The 12,915-nt window shown below is 37.3% G+C and overlaps 1 protein-coding gene across 1 annotated transcript in view; it reads right to left on the reverse strand.

The window, feature by feature from the left end:
• The window catches only part of LOC140476612 (cysteine-rich hydrophobic domain-containing protein 2), a 59,975-nt gene that overhangs the window by 14,781 nt on the left and 32,279 nt on the right, over positions 1-12,915 (reverse strand). Inside the window, exon 3 of the mRNA XM_072569476.1 lies at positions 10,539-10,694. Within this exon, the coding sequence (XP_072425577.1) occupies positions 10,539-10,694 (156 nt within the window). The remainder of the gene's footprint in view (positions 1-10,538; positions 10,695-12,915) is intronic.

Raw genomic sequence — 12,915 nt, forward strand, 5'->3', positions numbered from 1 at the left:
ATTGGCCCATCTGGTCCAGATCCTGTTGTAATCTGAGGTAACCTTCTTCACTGTCCACTACACCTCCAATTTTGATGTCATCTGCAAACTTACTAACTGTACCTCTTTTGCTCGCATCCGAATCATTTATGTAAATGACAAAAAGTAGAGGGCCCAGCACCAATCCTTCTGGCACTCCACTGGTCACAGGCCTCCAGTCTGAAACACAACCCTCCACCCTGAAAAACAACCCTCCACCACCACCCTCTGTCTTCTACCTTTGAGCCAGTTCTGTATCCAAGTGGCTAGTTCTCCCTGTATTCCATGAGATCTAAACTTGCTAATCAGTCTCCCATGGGGAACCTTGTCAAACGCCTTACTGAAGTCCATATGGATCACATCTACTGCACTGCCCTCAATCTTCTTTGTTACTTCTTCAAGAAACGGAATCAAGTTTGTGAGACATGATTTCCCATGCACAAAGCAATGATGACTATCCCGAATCAGTCCTTGCCTTTCCAAATACATGTACATCCTGTCCCTCAGGATTCCCTCCAACAACTTGCCCATCACCGAGGTCAGGCTCACTGGGTTGACTCTTAACAAAAGGGAAGAACAAAATCTAGCCTAGCCAGCAACATCCTTATTCAATAACCCAATTAAAAAAAAAACACCATCAGACTTTTGAATGGACCTCTCATATTTAAGTTGATCTTCCTCTGCACCTTCTTTGTAGCTGTAACATTGTATTCTCTGCTATTATCCTGATGCACTTACATATGGTATGATTTGTCCAGCCAGCACAAAAAAAACTTAACTGTATCTCAATAAATGCGACAATAATAAAATCAAATCATATTTCAAAACAGATTACATTAATGGGAAGAAAGTTCTCATAGGTAAAGGCATCTGGATTGGTATATGAATAAGAAAGGATTTACAGAGATATGGGCCAAAATGCTGGCAAATGGGACTAGTTTAATTTAGGATATTTGGTCAGGGTGGACAAGTTAGACTGAAGGGTCAATTTCCGTGCTGTACATCTCTATATCTCAAAGACAATGGAAGAAGCAAGATTAGGCATAACAAGATTTGAATGATTAGGCATAACTCAGAAGTCTCATTCAGTGACCTTAAGGAAGGCTTGTGTAGGGAACAGATGAAGGGAAAAACAGATCACAGCTGCAGGTTTGGAGGCAAGATTTGTTTTGCAGACAATATACAGCAAACTTTACTTGTCAAAATATGGTTCGGATGCATTTGTCCTCAAATTCAGAGGGTTAATGTAATAGCTTTGCATATTAGTAAGGATCTGCAACATTTGACAGTACATAATGAATGTTGTGCAACATTTTACGATAATTTAAGCAGTTGGAATGACATCAAAAACAAACACTTAATTCTTTTCAAGTTGGTCTAGTGGATGTCGAGTAACCAAAGTTAGACAACTACCAGTTAAGTAACCCAAAAAGAAATTCAAGTTCCTAACACTGACATAAGTCATATTAATGACTTACTCTATTTTTACGATGAATTTCACTATAATTTGACACTACTCAGCAGTCAACCATTTAACATTTTAAAATGAGAGCTTTACTGAATTAAAGAGCTTACTTTTATTCCACATTTCTTTCTTTACAAACTTAGAATTTGAGCCTGTAACTTCAAGTACAAAAAGCAAAGCAGAAAAGTGAGAGCAAGTTGCTCCCCACGTCCACTCAAATTCAGTGAATGAAGAGGCGTTGCAGTCTCTAATAATGCATCTTTTTTACAACTAGACAGGTGACATAAAGCACTTGCACGTGCAGCCTAATTAATCACTACACTTGATGCCTCAGTGATTTACAGTGAGAAGCAGGTGAAAAGTACAAAACAAAATAGGAAACACTTGATTTTTCAAGTCAATGGGGGGAAATGGCATTAAATCACAGCCAAAATAAATGGAGCATTGTCTGTCTTTTAAATTCAATCTCCAGACTCTAAAATGACACCGAAACAAAACTTCAAACATTTTAGTTATAAAATAGATAATGAAACTACATTATTCTTCTAAAATAGTGAAATCTTGAAAAGCTGATTCAATATTACTATGGTCTAGACAACATGAATGGGATTGGTTTGCAAAGTATCCCATTTTTTATTCTGTAAAGTTGTTTGAATATAGATGGCCACAACAATAGTTGTCATTTTTTTCTATTTCTATCCATAAATATCAACAGAAAAATGACAATAACACAATCTCTCAATATTTGATTTTATATCAATCACCAGGATTCTTAACAAAGCTATTAAAAACAAAAACATAAGCTTTTGATGAAAGGTCTGTAATCCACTCAGTTGCACATTTCAACCATTGCAATAATTCCTAACGTTAGAATTGCAATTTTAACTTGAGAAGTTAATCTGAATGTCTAATTTGTACATGCAAGGACAACTACACTACATAATATTAGCATTTACACAAATTTCGCCTTTCGTTAAACACCACAATTTGTAAAATCTTGTACAGATGGATTTATGGTTTTCAGAATAAAATGTCACATTTATTGCATGGGTGGCATGATGGCTCATTGCTGCCTTAATGCCAGGCACCTGGACTTGGTTCCACCTTTGGGTCACTGTCTGCTTGGAGTCTGCACATTCTCAGTGTCTGCTTGGGTTTCCTCCCACTGGCCAAAGATGTGCAGGTTCGGTCGATCGGCCTTACTAAATTGGCTGTAGTGTCCAGGTGGATTAGCCATGAGAAATGCAAGGTTACAGGAATAAGGTAGTGGGGATGGGTCTGGGTGTGATGCTCTTTGGATGGCCAGTGTGGACTCAATAGGCCAAATGACCTGCTTCCAAACTGTAGAGATTCGATGATTATGTTAGTAACTTTTAAAAATACTCTCATATGTGGGAATTGCTATCAAGCCAATATTTTCTACCCTTCCCCAACTGTACTTGAGAAGCTAACGGCTGGCCACTTTTTTGAATTATTGCAGTCCATTTGGCCTAGATAAACACACAATGCAGCTAAGGAATTCCAAGATTTTAACCAGTGATGGTGAAGGAACAGCGGTTCTTGAAGGTTTTGTTGAACGAGCATTGGAGAATTTCTGCAGTGCACCTTGTAAACTGCTATCACTGTATGGCTGGTGGAGAGAACAAATGTTTAGATTGCTGGGTGAGATACCGGTCAAACAGTGTTTGGTTTGAATGGTGTCAAAGAATCATCGAGATGTATGCCATGGAAACAGACCCTTTGGTCCAGCTTGTCCATGCCAACCAGATAATCTAAACTAATCTACTCCCATTTGCCAGTCCCATACCCCTCTAAACCCCTCCTATCCATATACCCATCCAGATGCCTTTTAAATGTTGTAATTGTAATAGCCTCCACCACTTCCTCTGGCAGTTCATTCCATGCGCACACCACCCTCTGAGTGAAAAAGTTGCCCCTTAGGTCCCCTTCAAATTTTTCACCTCTTACCCTAAATCTATGCCCTCTAGTTCTGGACTCCCACACCTCTGGGAAACAACCTTGTCTATTTACCTTACCTATGCCCGTCATGTCAAACTTGGTGTATCAGGCGACAAGTTAATCACCTTGGAATTCCTAGCCTCTGACCAGGTCTTGTAGCCACAGTATTTTTATGGTTGATCCAGTTATGTTGCTAGACATGTTGATAGTAGGAAATTCAGCAAAGGTGACATTACTGAATGTCAAGGTAAGATGATTAGATTTTTTCTTGTTGGAGATGGTCACTGGCATTTGTATGGCACTAATGTCACTTATCACTTTATCAACCCAAGCCCTAAATATCGTCCAGATCTAGCTGCTACGGATACATATCTGAGGAGCTGCCGATGGTACTGAACATTGCACAATCAGTAGCAAATACCTTGACCTTCATTATAGTTTACCCAGGAAATATTTGAAAAGCCACTAAACAAGTTTTTTGACATGTCCTTGTCCCTGCTAAGTTGACACTCCAGCACATTATGCCTGTTAGAAGTTTATGCCTGTAGTTACCCAAATAGAGGGGGTTTTAGTCTGAGATATACATGGAGGGGGACTGAAGGTGACCGCGATGATATTAGACATATGGAATTCAGTTTAAAAGTAAGAATAGTTGGTTAATTTCTGAACTGAGGAATGATACATGGTGAGAAAAACAAGAGAAAAACCAATCTCAATCTTTTTTCAAAAAAACATTTGGGAACTGCTTTGTTGTCTAACTCAGCAGCCTGGAGCTATGAAACAAACTAAGATGGACTTTGTCTTAATTTTTTTTTAAATACACCTCGATAATGTGTCATTAAAATGGTACTAATGTATGGCAACGTTAAACAAACTTCACACTTTTTTTGCAAACAATACAAGTGTCAATAAATTACTATTCTATGACTATATTTATAATGCATTAAGAAACTGTTTAAAAAAGAAACTGACGTTATTTTGTGTATCTTAGAAATTAATAGCATTAATATAATCCTTTAGGACTGTAAAGTCATGTTATTGAGCAGAACATGCTTGCTATTATAAAAATTGCTGTGTGCACACACAGGGGGGAAAATGATTGATGCGAACATTAGTTACCATTTATAAGAATTCCATTAACAAAAGCAGAAAACATCCGTTCTCACTTCCACAAGACAACATCAGTACCTCAACAAAGGTAAATATCCACCAAAATAATTAAGGGCGATCCTGAAATTTAGGGCTTTCTATTTTTACTTCAAAACGTCCAGCATCCATTGCATTTTTCGTTTATGAAGGTTATCCTAATCTTTTTGTTTATAAAGTGTTAAGTTCAGCATAACTAACCAAGCTCATGATAAAAATGGAAAATAAATGTCAAGAATAATTTACTGTTTCATATTTGGCAGATTGTCAGAGTGCCAGTAGTAATGATGCACATCTAGATCTGAAAATTAAGAAATAGGTTATTGTAGTGCAAAATCATGTTATTTGAACAAATCGAAACAAGTAATTTTAGAGTAGAAGGCAATGTACTGGGTATAGACAATAAAACAATAATGAAAGATTCAGTATAAATACAGAACTGTACAGATCTACATAATAAGGTATCACATTAATTAATTCATACTTGGGACACTCCGATCAATTCCACTTCTAAAATAAAACATTACCTAAATGCCCTGAAAGGGTAAAACATGAATGGTGCCAACAGTTATGGGAATGAGCACTTGGCTCAGAAAATCTTAGCTGTTAAAAACAATAGTAAATGTACTTTAAAGAGAGGTTATCCAAGCTATAAACAGTGAAATCCTTTTGTGAATCCTGCCAAACTACCCAGAGACAGTAAAACAAGTGTCAATCCTAGCTGTCACAAGGATTGATTTCAAGTTTTTTCAGTGCTTTCAAAACATGTGGAGGGCTTCAAAGCTTTTAAAGCATTTGAAGAAATTTAAACTTCTCTTTATCATTTCTTCTCAATGTGGAATAGGCAGATAGAGACCTGAGACTTAGAGGTTGAAGACTTCAATAGCCTGAAAAAGGTTCCACATATGAGAATCAGAAGGAGAAAGAAGGGGAAACAATGATGCAATATTGAGCATAAGACCAACTTGGCCAGCTGTAAGGCAGGTATCACTATGAACAATAACAACACATATTAAACATGGTTGGGAGGAAGCTGCTAAAGGGAGGTAAAAAATGTAGAGGGAATGATATGACAGTTAAAGGACAATGCACTACAAACAGGACTCAGACAGTCTGCTTTTTTAAAATAAAATTCTTCCATTGAATGTCAACATCACTGCCTAGATTAGTGTTTATTGTTCATCCCTAACTGTCCTCAAGAAGGGACTTAAACACTTAATGGTAAAGTCTTTGCAACTGTTGCTGAACAAAGAGACCTTAGAGTGCAGTTTCATTGTTTCTTGAAAGTAGAGTCGCAGGTAGATAGGATAGTGAAGGGGGTGTTTGGTATGCTTTCCTTTATTGGTCAGAGTATTGAGTATATGAGTTGGGGGGTTACGTTGCAGCTGTATAGAACATTAGTCAAGCCACTAGGGGAACACTGCGTGCAATTCTGGTCTCCCTGCTTATAGAAAGGATGTTGTGAAACTTGAAAGGGATCAGAAAAGATTTACAAGGCTGTTACCAGGGTTGGAGGATTTGAGCTATAGCGAGACTGAATAGGCTGAGGGTATTTTCCCTGGAGTGTCAAGAGGCCAAGGGGCAACTGTATAGAGATTTATAAAATCATGAGGGGCATGTGCAGAATAAATACACAAGATATTTTCCCTGGGATGGGAGAGTCAAAAACTAGAAGGCATAGGTTTAAAGGTGAGAAGGGAAAGATATAAAAGGGTCCTAAGAGGAAACCTTTTCGCACAGAGGGTGGTGCGCATATGGAATGAGCTACCAGAGAAAGTGGTGGAGGGTGGTACAATTACATTTAAAAAGGCATCTGGATGGATATACGAATAAGAAAGGTTTAGAGGAATATGGGTCTTGAATGCTGGTAAATGGGACTAGATTAATTTAGGGTACCTAGTCGATATGGATGAGTTGGACCGAAGGGTCCGATTCCATATTGTAGATCTCAGTGACCCTATGCTGCAGTCCATATGGTGTAGGTACATCCAAAGCTGTTAAGATGATAGTTGCAGGATCACAGCAGCATTATATATATGAGCTATTCTGAGTCATTAAGAGTTGTAAAGCAACAGCTTCTTCTAGTTATAAAGGCACTTACTGGCTCTGAAATAGAAGTAACTTACAATGGTACAGCTTCTTGGCTACGAGCCAAGATGTCAATTACAATGCTAATATAATTAAAACATTTTTAGTCACTATTTATTTTATATTAAGATTATTCTCAGTCTTCTAGGCAGCAGGATTTTATGAACTGAATCAAACATTTAAAATAATTCAATGACATGCTCATGCTGGCTAGTTTACACAAAGATTAATTGATGACCAAATAAAACTGTTCATTTATTAAGCCAATATATCCTGACAAGCAGGTTATATTACACTTAAAAGGTGCTGTCAGAATTTTAGACTAAAACTTCATAACTTTAAATCCATTCACCAGCATCTACCTAAACAATGAGTTCCAGAAAATACAGGCACAGATTTAGAAATTTATAGCACATCCAAGGATGGAAATGGGACAGTAAATGGCAAGAAAGATCCAGTTAAGGGCTATTCTTATTTGAAAGCCATTGAAAGAACGATACAAGAGGGGGATAACAGTTAACAAAAGCAGGACCCATTAACAATATCAGCTAACATGAGGCCAGGTAGATAAGTTGAATGGTCAACAGTTTAATAGGAACAGGATTAATAGAGGTGGGTTTCGTGGTCAGGATGAGCTCAGAGAGGGCCAGGAAGTTACTTAGAGAGAAACTAGATTATAGTGACAATTTAGGGTCAAGAAAGGAAGAAAGAGTGAGGACATTTGGCTAGGTAGATAAGTGAATAAATGCATACGCTCCTTAAATCAGAACCATACACAGTACTCCAGTTGTGGTCTCAACAATACCCTGTACAATTTTTATAAAACACTCCTACTTTATATTTTGTTGTCCATGCAATAAAAGGCAGCTTTCCATTTGCCTTCCTAATTATTTTTTGCGCAAGTATACTCACTTGCTATTTCAGATACAAGGATATCCAGGGTTCTTATTAGTGTTAGCATTCCTAGTTCCACTTGCTCTTTTTGACTTCAGGAATGGCTCTTCCCTTTGATAGTTAATCTGATGCACTTAGGTATTTTCTTATTAGAATTCTCTCTTTTAAGCTTCCTTGTTTTTGCTATTTTTATCCTCCCCTCGTGATTGAAGAAAAAGATGTTTTATATTCACAAGCTCAGGATAGCTATAGCTGCTCTGCACTTAGAGATTTGCTGGAAACTACAATCCACCAATCTGGTTCTGCTCAATCTGAAGCAGCTGAAGATCTCTGGATCTATAACATCAACCTTAGTAACACTTGCAGCATTGTCTTGAGTTGACAAGAAAAGCATTCAATAACCTCAACTATCTTAGTGTTAGTTACAGCTATTGGAGAGCTTTCAAATTCCCACACACTCCAACTATTCTGCTCCCCTGCCACCAACCTTTAAAAAAATTAAATATTTAGTCTTATGAATTGCTAATTAGTCACAGAATATATTAACTTACTTATGAGAAGGATACTCCTCATAAATGAAGCATGAAATAAAATATTGCTTATTTAGCAATGTTATTCATTCACGTTGCCTGAAATTACCTTCCCAAATAAATCTACAATCAATTGCATTAAGAGTGCATTATATGCAGTGTCATGTCAAAGGTGTTATTGCAGCTGCTAAAGTTGTTCATTTGGTCTTATTTGTGAAATTACAGCCAGTTACAAATGCAAAGACTTAACACAATTTATTTAAAAAAGCAATCTAGGAAAGTTGTGAAAAAAAAATCAACATAACTTTTGTATTTTTATATATGGCCTTTAGACAAAAGTTTTTTTTAAAAACAGCTCTCATCTCAGTAAGTTACTGGAACATCTGTGAAGCTGAGACTTCAGCATAGGATATTTCAAACTTCTGAAACCTTGCTGGGCACTTTGCCAAAGAAATTCCTCAAGGCATCTCACAAACATACAATTCAGTTCTGGGAACAGAACATGCTTATTTTAACTAATAATCAGAGGTGAGTTTAAAAAAAAAATCAAAATCAACTCCACCCCATTTAACTCTAGATTTTGCTGAGAAGGGAAGCAACAACTAACACGCCCTCAGGAACTGAGGTCATTATTTTAGAGATTTTTGTCTCGTATGCAAATTTAACTTTGGTCAGTTACGTTTCCAGAAACTCAGCAGCTGCAGGATGGTGAGGACAGCTTCAAAGATAAGGAATGTACATTTATAAAATTGCATGAAAGAGAGGGTCTTCTACCTCAAGTCCCAAGTTTATTTCTTACTTGGATAAAAACACTACCTACTCCTTCTCTCCATCTCCCAGAGTTAAGAATCAGAACTTTTCCCCTGAGGGTCAGAGATCAGATAACTTCACTCCTCTGGTAGCATCTGTGGTTACAACTTGCATTCTGTGCCAACTGCAAGCCAAACCGAATCAGGCTGACATCCCAGTGTGGATCTTTATAAATTAAAGTATATCCATGCTACAGAATCTAAGCTCCACAGAACAAAGAACAGTGCAGCACAGGAATAGGCCCTTTAGCCCACCAAGACTGCGTCAACACATGACACCTTTCTAAACGAAAGAATTTTACCTCCTATCCCACAGTGTGTGGAGAAACCTAAGTTTTCAGCTTTACTACCTGGGGTCAAAGATTTCAAAAAGATTTTTCCCCAAATTTTCAAACTAGCTTAGTCAAACATGCCAATTAAACCTTTTAAAAAGTTAAGAATACCCTTTCTTTAAAAATAATTTTTACACTTATAATTTCATAACTTTCAATGCTAATCTTATAATCATTATATACACCAGTATATTAAATGATTAGAATATCTTTACAATCAAAATCATTTATAATTTGGATTAACTATACAATTCAGATAGTGACTCTGAAGACATTAAATTACTGATATGTAGGACAACATTATTCTGCATTATCACGATTGCTCAAAAGTAAAGAATAATCAGAACTAGTGTATTAACACATATTTTTATGGACCACAAAGATCAGTATGAACATATAAAACCACACAATTTAAACTACAGCAAACGTTTCAAGTGCAAACATCTGCCCTAAAATGTGTTTTTTGATCTGCTGTGTGTGGTTATACCCAAAGAATGGTGCCATTAGTTTAAGGGGTATTTGGATAGAGAGACTTTCTGCTGAGGGATTTTGGAGGTAACTATATACGCTTCAAAAATCTAAAACAGAAAGTTATCTAAAACTTAAGAGTATTCTCATAAATTAAATTCAATCACTTTGAATTCTGGAATTCATCAAATGCTATGTTCAACAGCAGATTTCACTGAAAACCAATCATTTCCCAACCTGAACAGATGATTGAAAATTGATTTATACAGTAAACATAACTCAGTTCCAAGTGTTGATATATCGATGTTTGATTATTTCACCACAGTTAAGGTCATAAGTATTTTACAAAACTGTAATTTGGAACAGAATGAGAAAAAAAATCCATAATTTTCAAAATACAGTGTCACGAATAATGGTCTTTCAAATATTTATTGTAATTTGAAATCAGTCCAATTAAGTGAAAAAGAGTATCATTTTGCTCACTATAAGGGTTTTGAAATGATTTAAGAATGCCTGAACTGTGATGCTGGTGGGCAACGCTGCACACCGACACTTAAATTGGCAGTAAAAAAAAAAGCACAAAATTAATTTCATACAGGATAATTAATTGTGAAAGATGATGCAAGTAGAAGTTTGAGACAAAGTTGGAATAGATTACAGGAGGCTTTTCTCCACATTTTATTATGTTATAACAGAACTGGAAGTACATGATGCTGACTCATGAGATCAGTTCCACTTAGTTACTAACATTATGCACCTAGGGGAAGCATAAAATTCAACACTGATTAAGTAGGTTGAAGATTATATTAAAAGGTTTTATAAAACTTACTCTTTTACTGAGACAAATTACTGGCCACATGCTGCAGCCCAAGGTACAACAACAGCACAAACACCCACAGAGCAGCCATCGCACGTTGACAGGAAGATTCTTCTTTAAACAGCTGTTAACTCGACTAATGCTGGCCTTGAATTCCTCTGGTGCAACCTGTTAAAGTGAAACAGTTGAAAACATAATGGACCGATTCAAACGTTTTCCACGTACCACAAATGGTAGCAATTATTGCATTATACTTGCTAGTTGTTAACCCTTGGGCACCTGGCAAGATTAAGGAAATTACATCTTCCTGAGTTAGACAGTTTTGTAAGATTTCAGCTCATATTGGTTAATACTGAATGACCTACACTAATAGGATCACTCAAACGAGAGAATACCTTTATTACTGCAAAATGAATTTTAAGCACCAACTCAAAGTAAAACATCAGACAGCAAAATTAAAATATATTTGTCTCATTCCAGAAAGTTTTCCTATTGTCAGCAGTCACAGAATCAAATAATTCCGACCATTAATCTTGTTATAAATACTGCAAAATTTATACCAACCTCAGAGTAGAAAAGAAATAAGCCAAGGCACTACTTCGTAGAATCATAATCAGATTAAAATAAATGCCAAGCCGTGGAGAAATTATTCAAAGGTGTACTGAGGGATGCTGCTGAGGCAGGGGCCAAAAATTAGGCCAAAGAGTTGGTCTTTGAAGAATGTATTAAAAAGGAAGATGGGAGGGAATATATGCAAGTAAACACTTAAAAGCACAACTTCAAAGTACCATACAACACAGTGACCAATGTAGAGGAGGGTGCACAAGAAGGCATGCAAAATTCTTCGGAGAATTGTATGGTAACAGTGGCAACTTGTAATGTTATTAACAGAATAACTATTTCAAGAGATTTCAAGGATATTCCCAAAAACATTTGACATCAAGCTATATAAGGAGAGATTATAGTAGATGACCAAAAGCTTGGTCAAACAAATAGGTTTTAAGGATCATCTTAATGGAAAAGAAGGTAGAGAGATGAAGATGTTTAGAGGGGGAAAATGCTGGAGCTTGTGACTCCAGCAGCTAAGGCATTGCCACAAATAATGGAATAGTCAAGAGGTCAGAAGTATGGGAGTGGAGAGTAGCTTGGAGGGTAGAGAGTGGAAGGAGATCAGAGAAACAATGTTACTGAGTGCATGGAAAAAGAATAGGAATTTTAAAAACTGAAGCATCATTTAACAAGAAGTGAATGGTGGCAAATAATCACAGCATTAACAGATGAATAAAACTAGATGGGAGTTAAGAAAAGGACAACAGAGTCTTTGATGCGCTCATGCTTAAAGACAGTACAGCAGGTATCAAAGACGGGAATTAGGAATTCAGCATCATGTGCTTTGGGGCAGGGACAGAATTAGGCAATGCGGAGAATGTGGAAATAGGTACACTTTTTTAAAAAAAGTTCATTCACAGGATGTGGGTGTCGCTACCGACGTCAACATTTACTGCCCATCCCTAGTTGTTCATGAGAAGGTGGTACTGAGCTGCCTTTTCCAACTGCTGCTATCCATTTAGCATTGGTCAACCCACAATGCAGTTGGGAAAGGATTTCCAGGATTTTGAGCCAGTGACATAAAACAATGATGACATATTTCCAAATTAGTGTGTTAAGTCACTTGAAGGTGAACTTGCAGATGGTGATTTTTTTAATATATCGCTGCCCCTGTTCTCCCAGGTGGTAGTGACCATGTGCTGGAAAGTGCTGTGTAAGAGGCAGAGGTGAATTTCAGTGCATCTTGCAGATTAGACACACTGCTGCTACTCTGCCTCAGTAGTGCAGGGACCTTTTGAGGATATGGTGCCAATAAAGCAGGCTGCTTTCACCCATGACGTACCAAACTTTGCGAGTGTTGTTGGAGCTGCACTCATCCAGGTGGGGAGTATTCCATGAATTCCTACCTTGTGTCTTGCTCATGGTGGTCAGACTTGGAGGGGAATTATTTATTTAGGATTTTTAGCCTCTGACCTTGTTCTTGCTGCCACGGTAAGGCTATTGTTTGGCTAATCTGAGAGACAGCTCTCCCAACTTTCACACAGGACCACAGATGTCAGTAAAAAGGTATATGCAGGATTGACAGAGTTTGCCTAGCATTTGCCAGTGTTGTTTATAGTACCAAGCAGTCTGTCCAGTTTCATTCTTTTTTGATAGCTTCATACAAATGAATAACTTGTTAGGCTATTTCAAAGAATAGTTCAGAGCCAAATATACTGCTGTGGGCCTGCAGTAACGTCGACCAGACAAGGTAAGGATAGCAGTTTTTCTTCCCTAAACCCAGATGGGTTTTAATGACATTTGGCAATGGCTTTATGGTCATCACTAGACTTTTAATTAC

Source organism: Chiloscyllium punctatum, chromosome 1, assembly GCF_047496795.1.
Source record: "Chiloscyllium punctatum isolate Juve2018m chromosome 1, sChiPun1.3, whole genome shotgun sequence".
NCBI lineage: Eukaryota > Metazoa > Chordata > Chondrichthyes > Orectolobiformes > Hemiscylliidae > Chiloscyllium > Chiloscyllium punctatum.